General features: G+C 46.7%; 1 protein-coding gene across 2 annotated transcripts in view; it reads left to right on the plus strand.

The window, feature by feature from the left end:
- Positions 1-24,611, plus strand: part of KCNIP3 (potassium voltage-gated channel interacting protein 3) — a 74,625-nt gene extending 50,014 nt beyond the window's left edge. For both annotated transcript variants that reach the window (XM_049785096.1, XM_049785095.1), the window contains 7 exons: positions 17,229-17,353; positions 17,814-17,883; positions 18,034-18,104; positions 23,076-23,183; positions 23,539-23,643; positions 24,169-24,231; positions 24,513-24,611. In XM_049785096.1, the coding sequence (XP_049641053.1) occupies positions 17,229-17,353; positions 17,814-17,883; positions 18,034-18,104; positions 23,076-23,183; positions 23,539-23,643; positions 24,169-24,231; positions 24,513-24,560 (590 nt within the window). In that variant the 3' untranslated portion in view covers positions 24,561-24,611. The remainder of the gene's footprint in view (positions 1-17,228; positions 17,354-17,813; positions 17,884-18,033; positions 18,105-23,075; positions 23,184-23,538; positions 23,644-24,168; positions 24,232-24,512) is intronic.
- Positions 24,612-25,530: the final 919 nt, after the last annotated feature.

Below are 25,530 nucleotides of genomic sequence, written 5' to 3' on the forward strand. Positions count from 1 at the left end.
GCAGCTATTCTTCTTCAGAACTGTTCACCTGGGGTTGAAAATATGATGCATGGGGTGATTTCACAGCATGGGGTGATTTTACACTTTGTTAGCTTTACTTAGCATAAGCTCTGCCCCAAGTCTCTGCAGTTTATCACCATGGAGCTAGGGGTTTCAGACTCCAGAGTATTCTACAGTAGGCCAGGACCCCCCTGGCCCCAGAAGTGAGGAGGGGAGAGGTGGATGCTGCCTGTATGGCTCCCCTAGGACATGACCAAGTTGGCTTGAACCTAGTGTTTCTGTGAACAAGGGAAGGGGGTTAGGCCTGGTTAGACCTTGACTCTTGCCCATCTCCCTCCATCAGTAGCTTCCAAAGGGCTCCGCCATGGATGCACAAGTAGCTGCTGTCACATACCTGACCAGAGGGGATGTATTATCCCATGATGCTCCTGGATATCCTCCTCTTTGGGACCCCCAACAGCCAGAAAAGACTCAATGAGGGGTGAGATTCATCAGCAGGGATGACCCATGTCAGTATGAGCAACATTTGGAGGATTTGCAACCAACGGGAGCCAAGATACCTGCTCTGTGGAAGGAAAGTAGGTTCAAGAGGTTTTCAGCCTGTAAGAGTCCCTTGGATGGTACTGAGGATAGCCCTGGGGCCAGGGAATGGTGAACTCATTGCACTCTGGTATCAGGGTAGGTCAAAAGTTACCCCTTACCCAGAACCAGGAAGGAGGACCCCTTTTCACAGTGCCCAAGCCTCTTTCTCCAGTCTGCACGAATTATCAGCTGTGTTCCTTTCCTTCCTAAGAGGCAAGGCCCTCGTGGGGGTAGGGCTTGCTCCTTCCCACACCTAGGAGGCTTCCTGTGGCCTCTGGAGAGTCCTGCCGCCTACCTGGTACTCATCCTCACTACCAGACTGGACTAGTCCTCCCAGGCACATGGGCCCTGGCTCCGCCCCATCAACAGGTCCAATGAGGCAGTGTGTTGAGTCACACAATTGAGAGGGTACCTCCTAAACAGTGAGGTTCCATCCCACTGAGTCCTGGAACCCTGCCTCGCTAGCACCCCAGTGATGGTGCTGCTCAGCTTGTTGTATCTGCCACACTTGTGACCCTTGTGTGTTTACTATGGGGCATGTGACTGGATTCAAGATTGGCGGGGGCCAGTAAGCATGGCCAGCACCCTGAAGAAACTCTGCTGCAAAGGGGAGCAAAGATGTACAATGCTGGCAGGGAAGTTGGCACTGAGGCAATTTCATGTCCCATGCGGGTGCCCAGCAGAGGTGTCGGTGCAGCTCAGGTAGGCCTCACCCTGCTCCTCCATTGGGGTTTGTCATTAAACACCACTCAGATATAAAGAAACATAATAGGGGAATAACAAATGTCCTGTAGAGCATAGGAATAGTCTTTAGTATGAAGCTTGTCACCTGGGGGCTCAAGGGAATTTAGGGAAGAGAAGGGGACAATAGTGGAGAGGACAGGGTACTGAAAGGAATTGCAAAGTGCCTGCTATAGATGCATGCAGGGGGGCAGGAAGGAAACTTAGATGTTGATGGGAGAAGTGGACACTGGTGAAGGGGTTAGTGTTGGAGCCTTTATTACCTAAGCTCAATCATGAAGAACCACATAACTTTGTGATTCATAATGACTCAATTACAACATAGAAAGCAGCCCTCACTCAGTGCCCATTGTGTTGCAGAGAGTTACAGATTTCGGGGTGACCTTTCGAGCATGTGTTGGTAGGTCCTGCAAAGGCTGCCCAGAATGCAGGAAGAAGCTGTGTTGAGGTGTGAGAGCTGTCATGCTTTTCATCCTTTCTCCAAGAAAGAGAGTAAGTTGGCTTCCAGAATAAAGAGGGTTCTTTGTTGTTTTGTTTTGTTTTGTTTTGTTCTCAGGAGTCATACCCAGTGGCTCTCAGGGTTTACTACTGGCTCTGCATTCAGAAATTACTCTAAGTAGGCTTAAGGACCATTTGGAATGCTGAGGACTGAACCTGGGTTGGCCACATGCAAGGCAAACCTCTATCCGCTGTGCTATGGCTCCACCTGACACTCTCACAATAAAGTTTTTGAAACTTGATGTTTGTACTTTTTTAACCAAATGCTTGTTTACTAGAGAGGCTAAATACATATTGGGATCTCACTGATTTTTTCAAGGACAGGATGAGCCCTGGTGAAGGGAGCTAAGGGCTGACCCCCGGGAGAGGCAGAAGAAAGCTTCATGTAGCAGGTTTTCTTCCTAATTTTGCCAAACAAGGCCCCTTGGTGTGGTAAAGAAAGCCACTGTGCAATGTCTTTGAGACCAATTGTTCCACCTGCAGAAGATGGTGTGATGCCTTTGGATGCTCAGAGATCAATGGTGGCTACCTCTCAGCCAAAGCAAGAAAACCCTTGAATTTGCCTCTAGTGTCCCCTGAAAGTACTCATGGTCCCTAGCAGAGGACCCAACACTCTAGGGTTGGGTGAAGGGAGCAGACTTTTCATGCTTCACACAGTTCAAGAGCTGGGCCAAAGGGGCCAGATTTGGGGGATTCAGGCTGTTCTGGGGAAGGAGATCAGAGAAGGGCACACAGTTAGGAAATTGAAGGAACGAGAGAGATGGGGCAAAGGGTGTCTCCCAGACTGAGGTGGGAGAGATTTCCCTGTCTCCCTGTTCAAGCACAGTTATTAAATCTCCTTTAGTTTACTCAGTAGCAGCAGCACAATGGCTTGTCTCTTTAAGAAATTGACTTTCCATCAGAGCTTGAACCACAAGGACTTGAACTCTGCCTGGTTCCACTGACAGGCTGGTTGATTTTCATGCAGTGTTGTAAATGTATTCTCTCTCTGATGGTTTTCTTTTCTTTCCTTTTTTTTTGGGGGGGGGTGTTGGGTCACACCTGGCAGCGCTCAGGAAGGCAAACACCTTACCTCCATGCTATCTCTCCAGTCCCCCTGATGGTTTTTTTTTATGATGATATGCAGATTCCAGGATCTTTAATACAGAAGCATGATACCAACAACAGAGACTGTGTGAAAAATAAGTGTATTGCCACTACAGACAATGACCGGTTTGGACAAACTAGTTTGCCTGGTGCCTAGAGTTGGTCTTATGCCAGGAAACTTCAGGGGTAGGGTCTTCTTGTATTTAGGCCAAGGCTTTTCCTTTCCATGTCCCTCATATTTTGGTGGGCCTATGCAAAGAATAATTGCCACTCTAACACCATTTTTACTGTGCTCCTTTGACTCTAATCCTTACAAAAAAAACCACTTAAACTTTTGAGATTAACTTAAACTAATATGCATGTGCATGGAAATGTGAAAAAATATTAGGTCTTCAGTGTTTTAGATTGCTTTGTGTACTGCTAAGAAACATTAGTACACAAAGCAATCTAAAGCCATAAAACTTATGTAACTCCTTAAACACTGAAGGCATAGTATTTTTTCATATTTCCATGTGGGGCCCAGAAAGATAGCACTGCGGTGTTTGCCTTGCAAGCAGCGGGTCCAGGACCTAAGGTGGTTGGTTTGAATCCCGGTGTCCCATATGGTCCCCCGTGCCTGCCAGGAGCTATTTCTGAGCAGACAGCCAGAAGTAACCCCTGAGCACCGCCAAGTGTGGCCCAAAAACCAAAAAAAAAATAAATAAATATTATAATGTACTATAATCTGGGGACTTGAGGGACAAAGTAATTGTACATGGGTTCTGTTTTATTTTTCTTAAAGTTCTTTGGTTGAAAGTTCAAAAGAAAAAGATACCTTCTTTTCTCTAGTCTGGTTTGTGACAGAACAGCATACATACGACATGAAAAAGTGTGTTCATTGACCACGGGCATTATTAGTAAGGCTTCAGGTGGGAAGTAGGCTATTGGCAACATTTAGGGGGAGTTAAAGGGTTTTGGAGGACTTTCTACTGCAGTGGGAGGGGAGGAAGACGTGGTTAGCCTCAGGTGAATACTCAGGTGAGCACTCAGGTGAGTAGCCTCAGAGCCAGAGTGATAGTACAGCAGGCAGAGTGCTTGCCTTGCACACACCCACCCCAGATCGATCCCCAGCATCCCATAGGGTTTCTCCACGGTTTGCCAGGAGTAATTCCTGAGAGGAGGAGTAACCCCTGAGAATCACTGTGTGTGGTCCAGAAACCAAATGCAGATGCCTTACTAGAGAGATGGTACTTAAAGTCCAAGACTCCATCCTCCCCGAAAGTAGACATGGGGACCTATCAAACAGCCTGTGTGAGCACCCCACTAGTGACTGCTGTTCCAGCACTAGTGCAACGGGGAGCAGTGACCCACATGGCTTGTCCCTAGAGCAGATGCCTCTTTCTGCTGGACAGCTGCTCCAGAGGACTCGAGACCAAGGTCTATTACAACAGACACTCAGTCCTTCACTTTGGGGTGCAGGAGTCTAAGAACGGGACAGCATTGGGGGATTATGGGGAGGACTTTCCTGGTTGCAGAAGATCATCCCCTTGCCTTTCCTTGGTGCTTACATGTGATGTGACAGAGAGAGATGAGCGAGGGAAAGGAGATGAAGATCTTTGCCCCACTTCCTACAGAGCCGACCTTGAAACCTAAATGCTGTCCAAATAAAGTCACACAGGGCTGAGGACTTATATCTGTTAATGTGGGGTCCAGAAGAGATAACCAGACGCAGAGATTGGGGGTGGGGTAGCATTGTTCCACTCCTCGCATTGGAACAGAGGCCTAAGGGAGGTCTCCCAAGGACAAGCAGGCCAGTCCTCTGAGACCTCAATGATTTTGGGGGTGCTCAAGGAGCCCAGCCTGGCTAACATTGAGCTGTGCTGGGGTGGGGAAGTTCATTGATAGTCATGTATGGACTCTGATTCTTGTGATCCAAGCCAATGGCCATGGTTAAACAGAGAGCTTTATGGGGGATACTTTGGCTTCCTTCAGCACTGCTTGAGGAATAGCTAAAGGGTCTAGGACTGTGCAGGGAAAGAAATTAGGGAGGTACTGGAGCTTTGAACCTGGGTGGGTCTGAATATTGGCAGTGGAAGAAAGAGCAGCCACATGGGTGAGGATGTAAAGCGTGGAAAAATCTGCATGTGGATGGAGGCTGGAGAGGAAGCCCAATGTTCTGGTCTGAGCATGCAGAGAAGGGGTTCAAGGGTGGATTGGGTCCTGGGGAAAACACCAGGAGTTCAGTTGGGACACAGTCCATCTGAGACTCCAGGATGGCCCTTGAGTTTGTGCTCAGGGAGAAGTTCGCCCATATACACCACTAAAACTTGGCTTTTCAGGAGCTCAGAAATTTTTCAGAATTCCTGAACATTTTTTTTTTTGTTCCTTCTATGCATTTTTCATCCTTGGAATTTTGCATAGTTCTGTGTGCTTTTAATTTCTTTATTTTCCTCATTTATAAATTGTGTATGTTCTGTGTGCTTTTAATTTTTTTATTTTCCTCATTTATAAATTGTGTATGGTGTCCTTTCTGCTTTACCAATGATCTAATCTTTAATCCAGACCAAAGATGTGCTTCTCTGTCTCTGTCTCTGTCTTTGTGTGTGTGTGTGTGTGTGTGTGTGTGTGTGTGTGTGTGTGTTTCTCTCCTATCCCAACCCCAACCCTAGAGATTGGTTTTTTATTCTCTGAATATTTTTGTTCTTATTTATAATTTTTCTCTTTTGAACCCTTACAAATATATAGTTTTATCATTTTTCTTTTTGGTTTGGGGGTCAGATCCAGCAGTGTTCAGGGTGCACTCCTGGCTCTGCACTCAAGCACCTCTCCTGGCAAAGCTCAGGAGACCATAAAAGTACCAGGATTTGAACCTAGGTTGACTTGGACTAGGAAAGTGCCTACCTGCTAGATCTCTCTGATCCTATAGTTCTATTCTGAATTTTCTGAAAGTAGAATTATTCTGGTATTCTAGGACTATTTCCTCAGTAACATTTTCTAGGATTCATGCAGATTTATACCCCACGATCTATTTTCTGCTTTATTGTTAGTGTGCATAAGCTTGACTCAAGGGATTGCTAATAAGAATGCTCCAGTGACTTCTTCCTGCACTAGACAACATACACTTAAAACATTTATTCATTTTGGGGTGTATGTGTCCTCTGGTGTGTATATTTATTTCTCTGATGTGTATATCTATGTGGGGGTTACCGAGCCACGGGGTATGCAAATTCATTTTACATGATTTATACATCATTAGTACCAAATTGCATAGTCTTTCTCTTTGGTTAGTTTGCACAGTGGGGAGCAAATAGATATACCATTGGATGGACTGGGGGGGAGGGAATCATACAAAGGCTAATGCACTTCCAAATGTGAGGCCACAACACTGATTTGAATCCTACCAAGTGAGTATCATCCTCCTCATTATAGAGAGGGAGGGGAGAGGGAGGGAGGGAGGAAGAATGGATGGAAGGAAGGAAAAAAGGAAGGAAGGAAGGAAGGAAGGAAGGAAGGAAGGAAGGAAGGAAGGAAGGAAGGAAGGAAGGAAGGAAGGAAGGAAGGAAGGAAGGAAGGAAGGAAGGAAGGAAGGAAGGAAGGAAGGAAGGAAGGAAGCAGGTAGGGTGTTTGCCTTGCACACTGCCAACCCAGGCTCTGTCTCTGGCATCCTATATGGTCCTCCAAGCCTGCCAGGTATGATTTCTGAGCACAGAGCCAGGAGTACTGCTAGGTGTGCCCCCCCCCACAAAAAAAAGTCAGAGAAGGATAAATCATGGATGATCTCACTCATCTGCTATAGAGAGAGAAACAGACAGAGGAATAGACAGTTGATAGTCTTTTGAAAAGGACAGGCCCTTGGCCTTGAACTGTAAAACTCGAGAAAGAATGAGAGTGTAAGGAGGTGATCTTAGGCACTTGGGAAGTGACCTAAGAACAGAGGTGGAGAGCCCTGGGCACTTGGGTTGTGGTGAAGGTGCAGTAACTTTGTACATCAAAACCATATACATTTTAACACTATTGTAACCACGTTACCTAAAAGCAAATTATATATATATATATATATATATATATATATATATATATATATATATATTTTGTTTTTGTTTTTTTTATCACACCTGGCAATGCTCAGGGGTTACTCCTGGCTCTATGCTCAGAAATAGCTTCTGGCAGGCTCGGGAGACCATCTGGGATGCCAGGATTCGAACCACTGTCCTTCTGCATGCAAGGCAAACACCCTATCTCGATGCTATCTCTCCAGCCCCAGTTCATCATATTATTCTCAAGCTTGGCTCCCATGAGAACTTCAGCTTGTTACAATTGGTGACTATACATATGACTTGGAGGAGTTTCCTGATCCTCAACTCATCTCTAATTGCCAGGAAGAACACAGGTTTTAAAGGAGTTCCTTTATTTTTAACAAAATAAAAACTACCATTGCTCCATATTGACTCTAGCTCTTAGAGTTTCCAGAATGATTTCAATGTTATTATTTTCTGCCAAAGAGTAAGGGTTGTATTCTCATCAGGATGTGAGTTTTTTTTTTTAATCTAGAAATTGTTCCAGGAAAAAATATTGCCCTGTTTTTTATGAATTCATTCATTTTTCTGGTTTCCTTTCCTGGTGTTTATCTGATCTGGTCATTGAACACTGTCTTCTCCCATTTTAATGAGTTTCTCCTCCAACTGGCCACTGTGCTCTTTGTTAAACAGGAATCAAATTTATGATTTTTTTCTTTTATGCTTTGAACCTTTGAAGTTGCAAAAACCATTCCCCAATCTTAGACTGGTAAGAAATTTCCTACATTTAGCTTGAATGCACTCTCATGCCTTTAATTGTACCTTTAGTTCACCCAGAGCCCATTTGGGGTGTAAGGAAGGGATCCAGGTTTATTTTCTCTATGTGAGGGAACCAGTATTCTGACATCATCTCCTCAACAATTTGACATCTCCTCCAGTCTTTTCTTTTTTTGGGGGGGGGGAGGGGAAGGGCACACCCAGTGATGCTCAGGGGTTACTCCTGGCTCTGTGCTCAGAAATCGCTCCTGACTCAGGGGACCATATGGGACGCCAAGGGATCAAACCTCTGTTCGTCCTGGGCCAGCTGCGTGCAAATGCCCTACCATTGCACTAGCGCTCCAGTCCCCTCCTCCAGGCTTTTCTGTGGTTTTCTTGGTCACTTTGAGCAATCTGATCTGTCTATGGGTGAATGGGTGCGTTTGTTCTTGTTTGTACCTACAACACAAATTTTATTACAATGGCCTTGCAGTATACCTTAGTACCTAATAGGAGAAACTTCCACTTTATTTATTTATTTATTTATTTATTTATTTATTTATTTATTTATTTATTTATTTATTTTTGTAGTTTAGCTTTAGGATCACACCTGGCAATGCTCCAGGAGCCATGTGGTGCTGAGTTTGTTGGTTTTTTTTGTTTGTTTGTTTTTTTGCTTTTTGTTATTTTGTTTGTTTGGGGGTTTTTTGTTTGTTTGTTTTTTGGGTCACACCCAGCAGCACTCAGGGGTTACTCCTGGCTCTATGCTCAGAAATCGCCCCTGGTAGGCACAGGGGACCATAATGGATGCCAAGATTCAAACCACCATCCTTCTGCATGAAAGACAAACGCCTTATCTCCATGCTATCTCTCCGGCCCCATGGTGCTGAGTTTTTGCTTCCAACATGCAAAGCACATATCTTGGTCTAAGCTATTTTCCTGAACCCCTATTGAATTTTAAGAATTATTATTTTTTGTTTGTTTTTGATTTGGGGTCACACCCGGCAGCACTCAGAGGTTACTCCTGGCTCCACACTCAGAAATCGCTCCTGGCAGGCTCAGGGGACCATATGGGATTCCAGAACTCAACCCACCGTCCGTCCTTCTGTATGCAAGGCAAACGCCCCACCTCCATGCCATCTCTTGGGCCCCAAATTTTAAGAATTCTAAAAAAAAAAATCCTCTTTTGGAGTAAGATAATGGCCATTCTCAAAAAATCCTACTGGAATGTGACCTAAAATAACATTTTTAAAAAAAAATTCATCTAGGGGATTGGAGTGATAGCACAGTGGTAGGGCATTTGCCTTGCACGTGGCCAACACCAGATGGTCTCCAGTTCGATTCCCAGCATCCCATATAGTCCCCCATGCCTGCCAGGAGCGACTTCTGAGCGCAGAGCCAGAAGTAACCCCTGAGCACCATCGGGTGTGACCCCCAAAAAACAATCAAAAATTCATCTTTGTTTTTTATTGCAATTATGTGGATTTTATAGATTTCTTAGGGAGAAATGACCTCTATATACTATTGTGTATATTTAAAATGCAATGTCTTATTTGTTCAGAATATTTTCTATATAGAAGTCCTTTGAATCTTAGTTAATTCTTAGATGTCTTTTAGATTTTATTGCTGTTGTAAATGTTCTCTTTTAATGATATGTTCTAGGTGATTATTACTAGTGTAGAAAATTGATATTGATTTTTATAAATTAATCTTGTATCTGGCATCCTTACTGACCTTTGATGTATATTTATTCTCTTGATCCCTGTAGGGACCATATCTTTACGCTCATTCTTTACAGCCCATTTATTTCTTTTTTTATATATCCTTGGAGCATTGGTAGATATAAATTAGTGGTCACTGTGGCCTCCTCAGCTATTCAAACCTTAAATAGAATGGGTCTTACCTTCTGCCATTAAGTTCTGTAAGTACATATCTGACTTTCATAATATGTTACATCAGGTTCAGGAAGTTACCTCTGATTCCTCTCTTACTAAGAATTTTTCTTTATTTTAATTAAAATAGGTTTGTGTTTATTAATTGCATTTCTGCATTAATTTTTATATGATATTCCCTCTTAATATTCTTCCAGATGAGACCCTCTTTGTTTTTGTTTTGTTTTGTTTTTTTGGGTCACACCTGGCAGCACTTAGGGGTTACTCCTGGCTTTACGCTCAGAAATTGCTCCTGGCAGGCTCGGGGGACCATATGGGATGTCGGGATTCTAACCACCGTCCTCCTGCATGCAAGGCAAATGCTTTACCTCTATACTCTCTCTTCGGCCCCAACAATAGTGTACTTTTAAACATTTTTTTCCTTTTAAAATTAATAACATTTTAATTGAATCACTATAAGATAATTAAAAGTTGATCATGATTGAGTTTTAGTCATACAATATTCCAACACCCATCCCTTCACCAGTACACATTTCCTGCCACCAATGTCCTAGATTTTCATCTTGCATCGCCCCTAGCCTGCTTTGATGGCAGACATTTTTCTTCCCTCTTCCCTTTTTCCTTTTACTATAAGTGTAATTTTTAAATAAATATGTTTATTTAAGCACCATGATTACAAACATGTTTGTAGTTAGGTTTTAGTTATAAAAATAGAACACTCCCCTTCACTAGCGCAACATTCCCACCACCAATGAGCCATTTCTATAGTATATTATTAGTTTGCTTTTTGTTTTTTTCATATAGTTGGAATAAGTTCACTAGGTTTGGGGGTCAGATTTTGCATCTGTGTTCAAAAGTGAAGCAAAAGTGTAATTTTCATATATACCACATGGAAATTTAAGATGTACAACATGACGGCTAATATTGTGAAGTCGGTCCCCCAAGAGGGTTATTGACACACGTGTCACCTCACATAATATGTGTTATAGTTGTGATCCTGGAGATGGTAGGTGTGGTAGGAATCTGTACATGTAGCAACTTTTACAATAAAGACTTGTTGGCCAAATACAACAGTCTATTCCCTATACTGGATATTAGATCACCAGAACCTATTCATTACTGAACTTGCTAGATTTTGACCAATGTCTCTCCTTTTACTACATTCCACACTTCCTGGCAGCCACCAGCCTGCTCTCTGTGTCTATCTATAACTTTGGCTTTTTTCTGACATCATATACATGAGATTATACAGTGTTTGTCTTTATGTGACTTTTTATCTATGATTTATCATTTTAGTTTCCATTCTTGTGATTGTGTGTCACTGGTGATTTCTTTAAAAGCTGTTTGTATGGTTTGGTAAACAGAGGAAAGTGAAGGCAGGGAGTTAATGAAAGACAGAAAAGTCTTCATGGCAAAGTAGGGTTAAGGGAGTTTTGTTTTCTTATTGGTTTTTTCCTTCAGTGGAAGAAGTGGTACATAGAAACATTTAAGATTTTTGTTTTGTTTTAATTTTTGACCCTCAGCAGCAGAATATCTAGTTACCCCTTCTTTTTGTTCATGGGACATTATAAGTCTTGACCATCTGATATGCCTCTCGACCATTTTCCCTCCTTCCTTCTCACTAGAACAATAGTTTAATTTAATTTTATTTTTGGGGGGGATCACACCTGGCAGTGCTCAGGGGTTACTCCTGGCTCTATACTCAGAAATCGCCCCTGGCAGGCACGGGGAACCATATGGGATGCCGGGATTCGAACCACTGTCCTTCTGCATGGAAGGCAAACACCTTACCTCCATGCTATCTCGCCAGCCCCAATAGTTTAATTTTAATTTTAGTTGGTTTTATTTTTCATTACATACAATGCAAGTCATCTTTTTTAAGTGCCCAGTTCTAGGAATTTTGACAATGCAGAATCATGAAATCACTACTACAGTTAAAAAGAAAAGAAAGAACAATTTCAGAACCTTCAAAGATTCTCACCGACCACCCTTTTGTAGTTGACCTCCCTTTGCCCCCAACCCCGAGCTTTCACTAGCAATATCCTTTCCTATTATATTTAAATTTAAAATTTGGAGTTTGGGATCATACCCAGTAGTGCTCAGAGATTATTCCTGGATCCGTGAGCAGGATCACTTTGGCAGTGCTCAAAGAACCACATAGGTTGCCGGAGATAAAACAGGTCAACCACATGTAAGGCAAGTTATAAACTTCTTTTATTTTCTTCATACCTTTCCTCATCCCATTGTACTGGCTAGGACTTTGCCTACAATGTGGGACAGGCTGAGGTGAGCAGGTCTTCTTCCTGGTCTCAGTCTTAGGGAGATGACTTGTGATATTGACTGTAGGGTTTTTAGGTCTTTAATCAAATGGAGGGAATTCTAGGCATTCCTGATTTGCTGAAAGCTTTTTATCATGAATAGGGGGTTAATTAAATTTTGTTAAGTGCATTTTCTACATAAATTAATATGATCATGTATTTTTTTCCTCCATACTCTGTTAATATGGAGGATTGTGTAATTTATTTTTAAACATTGGTTCAGTTCTGGAAAATACCATTTGGTATGACATATAACTTTTATGCATTGATAGATCTGATTATCATTCAAGTTGTGTTTATGAGAAATATTGATCAGGACTATTTAGATCATTTTTTTCATATTGGGTAAATTGAGTAGGTTTTTATTTTTAAGAAATTTGTTTTTTTTTTTGGTTTTTTTTTTTTTTTTTTTTTTGGTTTTTGGGCCACACCCGGTAACGCTCAGGGGTTACTCCTGGCTATGCGCTCAGAAGTCGCTCCTGGCTTGGGGGACCATATGGGACGCCGGGGGATCGAACCGCGGTCCGTCTCCTAGGCTAGCGCAGGTAAGGCAGGCACCTTACCTCCAGCGCCACTGCCCGGCAGAAATTTGTTTTTTATCAAAATTATTGAATTTGTATATACAAGTTTCCTTTCTAATCCATTTATTGTCTGAAGTCTAAATTTTCCCCTGTTTAATCCTGATATTGGAAATCTGTTTCATTTCTCTCTCTTTACTTCCTTTTTCTTAGTCTTTTTTTTTTTTTTTTTTGGTTTTTGGGTCACACCTAGCAGCGCTCAGGGCTTTCTCCTGACTCTGCACTCAGAAATCGCTCCTGGCAGGCTAAGGGGACCATATGGGATGCCAGGATTCGAATCACCGTCCTTCTGCATGCAAGGCAAACGCCCTACTTCCATGCTCTCTCTCCGGCCCCCTCTTTCTTAATCTTTATATAATTTTATAGACATTTTCAAAGAACCATCTTTTAGTTTCACTGATGTTCTCTTTTCTTATTTTCAATTTATTTCTGCTTTTATCATTTCCTGCTTTCCTTTTGTTTGCTTTAGTTTTATTTTTCTCACCTACTTTTAAATTCCAGCAATGGAGGCTTATAATCTTTCACAATTTTAAAATAGGTATTTAATAATTTGAAGTACTGATTTAGCTGCAAGCCACAAATATAGACATTATCTTTTCATATGCATTTGGTTAAAATATTTGTATTCACTCCCTGTTACTTTGTAGTAACAGTAATTGTCATTTGCACTTGTCATTTGCTTTCCAGCTAACAAACGTCCATTGACATTTCTCTAGAGGGATTGAACCAAAACTTTAGCTCTGCAACTCCCATCATACATACCCTCTAATATGTCCTTCTAAGTCTTGATCCCCCATCCTCCTAGAGCTGTGGAGTCTCCCAAGGGCTCATTTTGTTTTTGTTTTGTTTTGTTTTTTGGATCACACCAGTGACACTCAGGTGTTAACTCCTGGCTCTTCACTCAGAAATCGCTTTTGGCAGGCACGGGGGACCATATGGGGTGCCAGAATTTGAACCATCATCCATCATGGATCAGCTGCTTGCAAGGCAAACGCCTACCACTATGTTATCTCTATGGTTCTTTTTGTTGTTTTTTTTTCCCCCCAAGGGCTCATTTTGCACTTTTCCAAGACTTGGCTGCATTCCAAGGGGCAAACCCCACCCAATTTAGGGGTTCCCTTTCTCTGTGCCTTCTTTCTGCAGATCCCCCAAGCTCTGAGAGCTATATCGCATCTCTTCCTGATTACACCCAGCCTAGTTCCCTCACTTAGAGGAGCCTGGCCAGAATGTGGAGCTCTCTCCACATTTTTTTTTTCCTAAAAAGTCTTTTTATTTTTTCTTTTATTTTTCCTGAAGAGTCTAATCCTGTCCTGTTGCTCAAAGCCTGTGAACACTTTTCCCTAATACATTTCTCCCACTTTTCATGTTGTTTGTTATAAGATGGTAAATCTGATCTCATTGGGTGTGAAAGCAGATTCTAACCCATATGTTTCATTACATTAACAAAATCAACAGACTAGAGATTCAGCTGAGTGAATTTTGCTGTTGTTGTTTTATGGGGAGTTGTTTTGTTTTGGGAACATACATGGCGGTGTTCAGAGCTGACTCCTGTCTTTGTGCTCATAGATCACTCTGGAAGGGCTCAGGGAACCATTTAAGGAATCAAAATCAGGTTGGATATATGCCATGCAAATCCCCAACTGCTGTACTATCCCTCCTGCCCTGAATGTTTTTGTTTATTATAGTACAGGTAACATGTTACAACAGCGATCAGGTGTACTATGTTGAGGTACAACATTAGTATACCTTACTGGCACGAAATCCATACATCAGTTCAGTAAGTTCTGACAGTTTTAAAAATCATCATTAGCCACCACTGCTCTACTCCTTTTTGTCACTGCATATTAGTATTGCTTACTCCTGAATTTATTAAAAATGAGTCACACATGATGAACTTTATACTGGATTTTCTGCGAAATATAATTTTTTTAATGTTTTTGTTTGGGGGCCATACCCAGCAATGCTCAGGGCTTACTCTTGGCTCTGTATTCAGGGATCACTCCTGGCAAGGTTCTAGAACCATTCAGGATGCCAGCAATAGAACCTGGGTTAATTTGGGAGTTAGTTTAGGGGCTACATCCAGCGATGTTTAGGGGTTACTCCTGGCTATGCACTGAGGAATTACTCCTGACAATGCTCAGGGACCAAATAGGATGTCACGATTGAATCCTGGGTTGACTAATTACAAGGCAAGGACCTTACATGCTGTACTATCACTCTAACTACAGCATTTATTTTTTAAATGGAGTGTAGTATTCCATTTTGTGAATGCACTGTAGCTTCCTTTTTTATTGACCTCTGTCTGAAAATTTCTAGTTTAGGGCTGCTCTAATTAAAGTTTTTCTGAATTTTCTTGTTACAAGTCTTTGTGCACATTATATCTTCATTAATCCTTGGTTTATAAGTCATAAGGTTGATAGATGTTTATCTCTATTTTATATTTTTAAGACATTTCGAGGCCAGAGCGGTGGTGCAAGCAGTGGGGCATTTGCCTTGCACGTACTAACCTAGAACGGACCATAGTTTGATCCCCCAGCATTCCAATTAGTCCCCCAAGCCAGGAGCAATTTCTGAGATTATAGTCAGGAGTAACCCCTGAGCATCACCAGGTGTGGCCCAAAACTCAAAAAAAAAAAAAAGACATTTCTTCAATGTGTTCATAAGCACTTTAAACTTCCATCAAAATTATGAACATTCGAGCTATTCCACATCATCTGCACCTGCTCTTGTTGGTATTTTGAAATGATCTGTCACTGAATATTTTGCACGTTTTCACTGTAACATTGATAATTCTTTGATGACTAATGCTAGAAGCATCTTTCCCTGGGCTTGCACACCTGCATAGCTTCTTATGCAGGGTGTTCTAGTCTTTTGCCTACTTTAAATTTTGAGAGGGCTGAGGCTTGGAGCAATAGTACAGAGGGTAGGGTGTTTGTTTTACATTGGGTCCAACCCAGCTGGCCAACTTGGGTCAACCCAAGTTCAACCCCTGACATTTTATATGGTCCTGTGAGCCCTACCAGTAGTGATCCCTGAGTACAGAGATCGGAGTAACCCCTGAGAATTTCTGGGTGTGTTCCCCCTCCACAAATCGAGTGGTACAGGTAAAGTACAAGTTGCAAACGACCAACACTGATTTAGTTCCTGGCACCATATATGGTATCCAGAGCACCACTAGGAGTGATCTCTAAGCATAGACACAAACAAAGCCCTGAGCACTGCTGAATGTAGCCCCAAAACCAAAATAAAAGTAATCTTTTTCTCAGAAAAGTCGGCAGCAGCTTGGAGGCATTGCTGGAAGTGGGCAGGACAAAGGTCTGGCTACAGCTCCTGCAGCTGAGCCTGAGTGGCCCGAGAGCCTTCAGCAGCTTCATCTCTTCATCTCCTCATCTCCAGGGAGACACCCACAGAGCCGTCCTTGGCCCAGGAGGCTCAGCTTACAGGCATCATGCTGGCCTCCACAGGAGGCTGCACTGGGGGAGGGTGTCACAGTGAGTGGCTATACAGATGGTCTCGGGTCCAGAGGTGTGCAGTGTGATGAGATTGTGCTTCTCCAGACTCCTGCATGCAGCTCAGCTCTGAGGGGTGCTCTGCGCTGCTGGTGCCCTGTAGTCTCCCTGAGTATAGCACTGCACAGTCAGGAGGGATGGTCTCTACCCTGCCAGGCTGAGGACCTCATTTTCACCAGCACTCTAAAAGTTGCAGTTTCTGGAAGCCCTTTGCCAACACTTAAAGGGTTCAGTGTGCTGGGCATGGTTCTTGGATCAAGACATGAGGGGGTATCTACACACCCTAAATGAAGAGCAGAGGCTTCAGTGACAATCATGGTAGTGATGTTTTCATGGGAAAAGCTTTGGTCTCTGCTCTGCTCCATCCACATGTGAGTAACACACACCACAAAAGAGTACCTGGGCAAGGGTATGAAAGGTGCAGCGTGCCTGGGAAGGGCTCTATTGGAAGAGGTGCTAAGAGGTAGCTGTCAGCCTGTATTTCTGTTACTTCCTTCCAGCCTTCCTTTCTTCAGTGTCTCTAGTGTAGAGGAAACCTCATATCCCCAATCCCAAGGGGACTGGGGAATGAGGGTCTAGAAGCAGTGCCAACAGAGGAAATAATCCACACAGGTTAGGGAGATAAAACAGGTTCAGGCACTTCCACTGCAAGCTGTCAGCAAGCAGGCAAAAGGGCACCTGCAGGCACAAACCAGCTGTGGAATCAAAACTTCAGAAGTCGCTCTGACCTGAGGTCTTTTTTTTTTTTTTTTTTTGGTTTTTGGGCCACACCCGGCGGTGCTCAGGGGTTACTCCCGGCTGTCTGCTCAGAAATAGCTCCTGGCAGGCACGAGGGACCATATGGGTCACCGGGATTCGAACCAACCACCTTTGGTCCTGGATCTGCTGCTTGCAAGGCAAACGCCGCTGTGCTATCTCTCCGGGCCCAATGACCTGAGGTCTTTATTGGGAAGAGAAGGACCACCCCCATGTGTGGAGAACAGGTAGGGGTAGGGGGCCAAGTCAAAGCTTCTTCCCGCCCGGGTGGGACAAGCAAATGCAAAGAATAAATCATTCTGCTAGGGTAAAAGTCAGTTACTCCAACGCTCTAGGACAAGACCGACTGCTCCCCTCTCCTGTCCATTGTAAACTAAGGCAAATGTGCTTGCGAGAGGAAGCAAGTTGGAGGCAGAGTGGCCCAGGAAGACGTAGGGCAGTATGGGGCTTCTAGCATGGCTTGTGTGCAAGGTCAATGCTGCTCTCTTATCACCCCCTCTCTGCTCTGTGCCCCCAGATGGCAGCGACAGTGAGCTGGAGCTGTCCACAGTGCGCCACCAGCCAGAAGGGCTGGATCAGCTGCAGGCCCAGACCAAGTTCACCAAGAAGGAGCTGCAGTCACTGTACAGGGGCTTTAAGAATGTGAGTGCTGTTGAGGCTGGAGCCATAGCACAGCGGGGAGGGCATTTGCCTTGCATAGGGTCCCCAGGGCCTTCTCTGAGTCCAGGACGGACCCAGGGCTGTGAATGCTCAACTACTGCCCCAGGGGCCCTTACAACCCCAGGTCTCTGGAGCTGCCTCAGCTGTGGCTGATACCCAAATTCTATTCTGAGATACCCACTACTTCCTGTGCCAGCCCCACGGTTGGTGGGTCCAGCCTCCTCCTCCCCTAAGCCTGGTGTCCTCCTGCCTCCCATGATCCCTTCCTGCCTCCTGACCTCTGCCTGGTGCCCCACCCATCCCTGCTTGGTCCTGCTTCATGCTCACCCCAGTCCAGGGTTCAGAAAAGCTCAGAAGGGCCTTCAGCAGCCCCTAGAGAACAGAGAGAGAGCCCAGCCAGGCCAGGAAAGCCCTGGTCACTAAGAGAAGCGACTTCCTGCAGGAGTGTCCTACAGGCCTGGTGGATGAAGATACCTTCAAGCTCATTTACTCCCAGTTCTTCCCTCAGGGAGGTAAGTTTTAGGGCTCTCCTCTTCTCCCCTCACTCTCCTTCTGCCTCTGGAGCCCTGGGATTGCCGAAGTGCTGTAGAGGAGGGAACCTCTGCCAGAACCCTGTGGGATTGCCTTGGGCAGGCCCCCAGCACTCTCTCTGCCATCCCCAGATGCCACCACCTACGCGCACTTCCTCTTCAACGCCTTTGACGCCGCTGGGAACGGGGCCATCCACTTTGAGGTAGGTACCCCCTAACACTGCAGCCCACCTGGGCCCTCTGGAGCTCAGGTACCCATCCGAGAAGGCAGAGTGTACCCAGCTGCCTCGTCCCCAACTCTGATCACAGTTGGGGAACCTGGATGTTGCTGTCTGGTCACCCTATTTTCAGCCTTTTCTGCACTCTGAGTGGCCCATACTGATGAGCCTGCATTTGTCACTGATGGCAGTACTGAGGCATCAGTCGAGAACCCATCCTACAGTGGAACACCATCGAAGCACACCAGTCTGAGTGGTCTCGGGGAATCCCTGAACAGGAAAGAAGTCTGCCTTCCTCTGCTCTTTCCCCAGCACCTCACTAGGGGTCATTTGGGAGAGCCTCACCTGCGGAGCCTATTATAGGAGCCTATATAGGGGTATAAATAGCTGCAGGAGAAATGCTGAAACCTCTTGGGGGGAGGAAAACCTTGCTGAGAGCCCGCCGAATCGATCCCAACTCAGTTCCTCCCTGCTCAGTTTCCAGACCAAGGGCGCTGACAGGAAGCTGGGCAGGCAGGCCAGAAAGCTCCTGGACAAGCTGGTGTAATAATAACCCATTCTAATGCTGCTCTATTTATTTTCATGCTGCAGGTCAGCCAGGACCAGAGGCTTAGTCCAAAGGCGCCCCCACTTGGCTGGTGACCACAAGGGCCCTGCCCTCTTGCCCAGCATGGCCTGGAAAGGGTGTACGAGACCCAGGGGGATTTTATTGCTTTTGGCTCGAGCTTTTAAAAAAAAAATAGCATTCAATTGATTTGCTGTCGGTGGGCTGTGACTCTGGATTCCAGGAGCACGTGCTCACACTTCGATCTGAGGGTGTCTCACTGCTCCTCCACGGCTCACACTGCCTGGCTGACCTGCCCCTCAACCCTGAGTATTCGCCCCTTGATTTCCAGTGACACCACATGGTGCCTGGAGGTGCCAGGGATGTGTGTGTTCTTGGCTAGTCTCTAAGAAGAGCTGAGACTTCAGGGAGGAGGCGAATAGCCCAGGCCCAGCCCACAGAAATTCTGGTTCAGCAACAAAGGGAGAGTGGCAGGGTGGCCACTGAGTGGCAGTGGTGTCTCCCTGAGAGTTTCTAAGGTGATGGAGTCTGGGGGTGCTGAGTTAGGGGCTCTAGTGCCAAAGTCTCATTGATAGATAACTTTTCAGTGTCATGCCTGTTCAATTGTTCTGTCTGGGGGAGCAGGAAAGGCAGAGCTCAGCTCTCAGGCTCCTGCCTGCAGTGATCTGGGGCTGTCCTACCAGTGCCTCCAGAACACAGTCTGTCCCTTTCTGTGGTGCCTGTGATTTGGTTGTGTGTGTGCTTACCCTGAGGACTTCTTGATTTCTCTAGGCAGAAGATGGAGTTTTCCACTGGGGAGAGAGATCCTGGGTCTTTAGAGGCAACACAGTCAGGGCCTGTGGGTGGGGGTCCCTGTGTCTAGGGGGGGACCCCGAGAAGGGAGCACACTGCCCCTCCTCGCTTGCTCAAAACAAACCTTGCAATGTGCCAGGACATCATCCAAGTAGGTCAGCCACTGATATTCAGAATAGCTGATACAGTCATGAACATTTAGCGATCTAGTTAAAGGTCACTTTCATGTCCTTCCCCAAAGGGTCAGAGATCAGAAAGACCAAAGAAGCATCCTCAGCACTGCTCTTGGGAGCTGTGTTCATGGCCAACTTTGGGATCTGGTTACAGGCACTTGCTCTGGGTCCTCAGGGATCCACCCAGAGTCACAGTTGCAGATGGGCAGGGTCCCCAAGTGTCCTCAAGTTCCTGCAGCTCAGCCATTGTGCCAGCAGCATGAGACATCTGGTGAATGAATAAGTGTGTCCATGACTGTTGTCTTGATGCTCACAGCAGACCTATCTGCCCAGCTGGGTGGAGAGGGGTGCAGACATGCACAGCCGCAGTGGCCTCTCTCTGACTCCCCCTGCAGAGACATACTCCCTGTGCCAAGCCAGGCCTGGGGATATCTCAGTGACCAGGTATAACTTTGTACACACATTCATACACAAATGCACACAAAAATACTCGTGTACTCACATTCACTCACAGGACACTCATTCACACACAAATATACAACAGTCTACTCAAGCACATATACTTGGACATATGTACTCACAAGCACACACAAACTCCTGCACACATACAAGTACATTATTGATCTCCTCCACTTGCGTGCACTGGCCACACTCCCATCCTCTGTTCTACCAAGCAGCTGCAGGCACACTCAGCAGTGTCTCAGCCTGAACATCACTGGCTCTGCCTCAGACAGCACAGGGAAGGAGCTGTGTGTGACCGACTCTATCTGTGGGAGTCATGACTTGCCATGGTTCCTTGTGGGATGGTGCTGTGAGGACGGAGGGTTGGCCTGAACCAGCCTGTGGCCTGAGTGGCTTTGGGGCATCAGCCTGTAACTGAGATGTGCAGTGGCCTTAGTGGGATGCCTGCCCACTCCTGCTGTGGCCACTTCTCCACACCCACCAGGACCTTCTTCTCTCATTGGAGTGGGCTCAGTGGTCCCTCAGGCCAGTGCTTCACGCAGACCATCTTTCCACACCCCTCAGTTGGCCTCTTGTATCTGGGAATCCCCGCCTGCATCTGTCTGCCTCCCTCCCATCATCATAAACCATCTCTTTGGGATGAGCAGATAAGGGGACGCGAGCCCCTGGGAGAAGGGAAGGAGCTACTTTTCTCACTCTTTCTTAGTAGTTGTTTGGAACGAGGCCTTGTGCAGAGCAGGTCTCCCCCTTGAAATGATGGTGCAACCTGCAAGTCTTCATGGCTCTTGCATTGCTGCTGTGAAATAATGTGCACATTATCCTGTGTGTTCCTGATCCTGCCTGTTTGTAGTACCTGATCCTGCCTATGAGCTCCTTACTGGTCCTGACTTTGTGGGTGTATGCTTCTGTTTATTCTGTGATTCTGATTTTCTCTCTGGGAGCTGGCAAGATCCTCTCTTACAGCCACTTCTTCTAATAGCCACACACTGTGTCTGCCTAAGTCTCCACTTAAAGTCATGCTGGGCTCAGCTGTCCCAGACTCAATCTTCCCTCTTGGGATGTGACTTCATCCCTTACTTCTATCACAGCCTCCCCCCATTTCCTCCAGTTCTTCAACTTCCCACCATGTTCATGGCTCCATCTTGTGGATTTTTATTATCCTCTTTTCTAATCTGATTTTTTTTTGTTTTGGTTTTCGGGTCACACCCGGCAGCACTCAGGGGTTACTCATGGCTCTATGCTCAGAAATCACCCCTGACAGGCACAGGGGACCATATGGGATGCCGGGATTCCAACCACCGTCCTTCTGCATGAAAGGCAAATGCCTTACCTCCATGCTATCTCTCCGGCCCCTCTAATGTGATTTTTTACTGAATCTATTTATTGGCTTTTTGGGCTACCTGACAGTCCTCAGGGTTGCTCAGAACTCATAAGTTGCTCAGGTTGTCTCAGAGCTCATAAGTCACTCCTGGCAGTCTTAGGGGAACCATCTGGGATACTGGAGAATCAAACCTAGGTCAGCCATGTGCAAGGCAAACGCCTTAACTTCTGTGCTATCGCTCTGCGATAGATAGATTTGTCAGCATCTAAGCTTTCTTCTACTTTCTAGAAGAGTGCATGTACCTTCCAGTCCATCTTTTGAGTCTTTCATTTTGCTTTTATTTATTTATTTATTTATTTATTTATTTATTTATTTATTTATTTATTGGGTTTTTTTTGGGGGGGTCACACCCGGCGTTGCTCAGGGGTGACTCCTGGCTGTCTGCTCAGAAATAGCTCCTGGCAGGCACGGGGGACCATATGGGACATGGGATTCGAACCAACCACCTTTGGTCCTGGGTCGGCTGTTTGCAAGGCAAACGCCACTGTGCTATCTCTCCGGGCCCTTATTTATTTATTTTTGGTTTTTGGGTCACACCTGGCAGCACTCAGGGGTTACTCCTGGCTCTATGCTCAGAAGTCGCCCCCTGCAGGCTCAGGGGACCATATGGGATGCCGATATTCAAACCACCATCCTTCTGCATGCAAGGCAAACACCCTACCTTCATGCCATCTCTCTGGTCCCTTTCATTTGGCTTTTTTGTCAGTTCCCTGAAGTTCTTTCTTGGTCTCTGCTGTTCCTTTCCCAAAACAAACCTAGTTTATCTTTCAGGATGACTCCTAGTTTCTGAATCAAATAGGTTAATTGTTTTTTTTTTCATGAAATAATATTTATTTCTTCCAGATTGGTTATTTCCCTTCCTCTTGGGCTTCCTCAGATTCAGAATATCTATGTCTGAGTGGGATCTAAGTCTTTGGTGCCTGGCCCTGCTCCTCCCTCTCCTTCCCTGAGCCATTCGTTTATTCCCAACAGTCCGGGCGAACAATTGGATGGACAGGGCTGGACCCAAAAGTGGGTACACACACACATGAGGCCTTCCCCACCAACCTTACAAAGCATTGGGTTTCCATTTCAGTGGCCACTGGGACATTAACATCTTGTTTGTCATGCAGAGGAGGCCACTCGTGTGTGATGTCCCAGAGCCCAAGTGCTAAGCCTTTAAAATATAAGTTTCCAGGTGCCTTGATGTGTGGCTTCAAGGGGTGTCCTCCTCCTTAGAAGCTTTTCTGGAACACGGGGTGGGGGATTGGTATAGGTTCTTGTAGGTTCCAGCCATGCCATGCATGGGTCTCTCATTGCAGCTCAAATGGCTTCTTCTCATTTGAGAATATACTACCAGCCATCATGCTTACCCCACACACACATACAAATGTGTGCATATGTCACGCACAGGCACACACGTGCTCACATATACACACATATCGATTCCTAGACACATATGTGCTCACACATGGATCTGAGACGTCGTCTGCCTGGTCTGCAATAGAAGCCCAGCTCAGGAAGGGGGTTCAGGGGCAGCCACCAAGCAGCTGGAAGTCTTCCCCGTACCAGTGGCCAACTGCTTTCTTCTCTTTCCTTCACAGGAGTTCGCAGTTGGCCTCTCTGTCCTCCTGAGGGGAACTGTACATGAGAAGTTGAAGTGGGCCTTCAACCTGTACGACATCAACAAGGATGGTTGCATCACCAAAGAGGTAGAATGGCTACTCGCTGCAGCGCCCTCTCCCCCTTGCCAGCCTTCTCCTCTACTGCCCCTCCTGCCTCTCCTGCAGGCCCTGCTGGCCCTGAGTCCCACCAGCAGGACTCACTCAGGGGCTTTCCTGGGGGCATGGGGCCTGAGGGAGGGCAGGACTGGTTCCTGCAGACAGGGGGACAGTGAGTCAGCCAAGCCCACTGTAGTGTGTTTAGCTGTCAAGTCTCTGAAAAAGACTCAGAAAAGGCACAAAACACATAAACACCTCTAGTGCCTGTTGCAGCAGGTGGTGCAGGGGTGCAGTGGGGCAGGGCAGGGTGGACAGCCACCCTCCCTGACTCACGCAGCCCCCCCAGGAGATGCTGGCCATCATGAAGTCCATCTATGACATGATGGGCCACCACACCAGCCCCGTGCTGCGGGAGGATGCGCCCCTGGAGCATGTGGAGAAATTCTTCCAGGTGGGTCCCAGTGGCTCCAAGAGAAATTCAGGCAAGTCCCCTGCCCACCCACACCCACATCCACCACCCACACACAAAAAACGTTTCTCTTATGGCTTTCTCCTGGCTGGCTGTGGGATGCAGTGCACCTTAAACCCCTATTCCCCAAACCACATCATTTCCTCTAGGCAGGCTGCCAGAGCTGGAGGGCAGCTCACATCCTGGAATCTGGGGCCTTCCAAGAGCTGCTCCAACTCCTTCAGGGATGGTGTAAAAGGAGTGGGGGAAGGAGCTGCAGCCAGCATAGCCTGGGCCCTGGTTGCTGATTCTGCCCTGGTCTGAGTCAGGCAAATGATTAGGGGTTGGGGATGTGCTTCAACAAGCAGGTCCAGGAGACCATCCACAAAGGGGCTGGCATGGCTGGGGCCGGGGTCAGGTGACACCATGTCCAAGCTGGGGGCCCCTCAAGCCAGCCTGCCCATTGCCAGACCCTCAGGCTGGACCAGCTGGGGTGATACTGTACCAAGGGTGTGGCTTGAGTTGCAGAAAATGGACCGGAATCGGGATGGGGTGGTGACCATCGACGAGTTCCTGGAGACCTGCCAGAAGGTAGGTGGCAGCAGAGGACTTGGGGATGCCCCACATCTGGCCACTTCTGGCCCTTGTGCCCTCCTACCTCTGGCCTCCACTGCCCTGTCTGTGCCTGTAGCGCTGCCTGGGGCTCACTCCCTGCCTCACTCCCTGCTTCCACAGATCCCCACAGGGAGGCTGCCCCCCACCCCCAGGCTGATCTGCAGCCTGGCTTTGCCAGGGCTCTGAATTCTCAGAGAGTGAGGCTGGCCATCCCCACAGTCCTGGGTGCTCTGACAGGCTGCCTGCCCTCCCCACAGGACCAGAACATCATGAGTTCCATGCAGCTGTTTGAAAACGTCATCTAGGATGCACCCGAGGGGCCATGCCACCTGCCCCAAAGGAACTGCAGCCCTGCCAGAGCTGCCTCCTTAGAAAACACACACATTTACATATGTACACACAAGCATTCATGCTCGCACTGTACACACATGCTCACATATCACGCTATCACTCACTCGCACACATGTATGCATGTAGACATACATGTATACACAAACTTACACACACTTGCATACTTGGCACACATTCACACATGTACACACATTCTCTCACACTCACACACACCTTTGGGGACAGGCTGGCAGGGAGCTCAGTGGACAGCAGCTGCAAGAGGGGTGCCCATGCCAGAGGAGTGACCAGTTCTTGGAGATACCCCCAGATCCCTTGTGTGGCCTGGTCACCCTCTCTCTGTCACCTTCGCCTCCATCATTGGCCCTAGCCGGCTGTGGGGCTGCTCTGGCCTGTCTTTCCACCACCCACACCCCTAGAACCCCCCTTTGAGGGCCTGCAGGACATGAGCCAAGGAAGGAAGAGGAGCAGCAGAGACATGCTTGACATGCTTCTGGAGACCCGGATGCCTGCCACCCCGGGGCCTCTGGAGGGGCCCCTCCTCCCTTCATGTGTGGGGGGTTTCTTGGAGGAGGGTCTGAGGCAGTCTGCCCTCCCCACCATGAAAGGGGGAGCATGTGGGCCCAGGAGGATGGGGAGGTACGACCACTACACCCCAAAGCCATCGCTGGTCCCAAGTGATGGTCCCCTGCAGCCTGGCTAGGAATTGCCTCTGTCCTTCCTCTGTCCCTTGGCCCACAGTTTGACTGAGCTCCCCTTCCTGGATAGTGTCCTACGGCAGTGCACTGACCTGAATAGGGGCTCACCCATCCCCATCACAAAGCACAAACACCCCAGCAGCTCACAGGGGGACCCAAGAACTCTGCTTCTGCACCACGGGTCCTCCCTTGGGCTGAGACCGAGCAGCCTCCCTCGGGTGGCCCAGGG

Source organism: Suncus etruscus, chromosome 12, assembly GCF_024139225.1.
Source record: "Suncus etruscus isolate mSunEtr1 chromosome 12, mSunEtr1.pri.cur, whole genome shotgun sequence".
NCBI lineage: Eukaryota > Metazoa > Chordata > Mammalia > Eulipotyphla > Soricidae > Suncus > Suncus etruscus.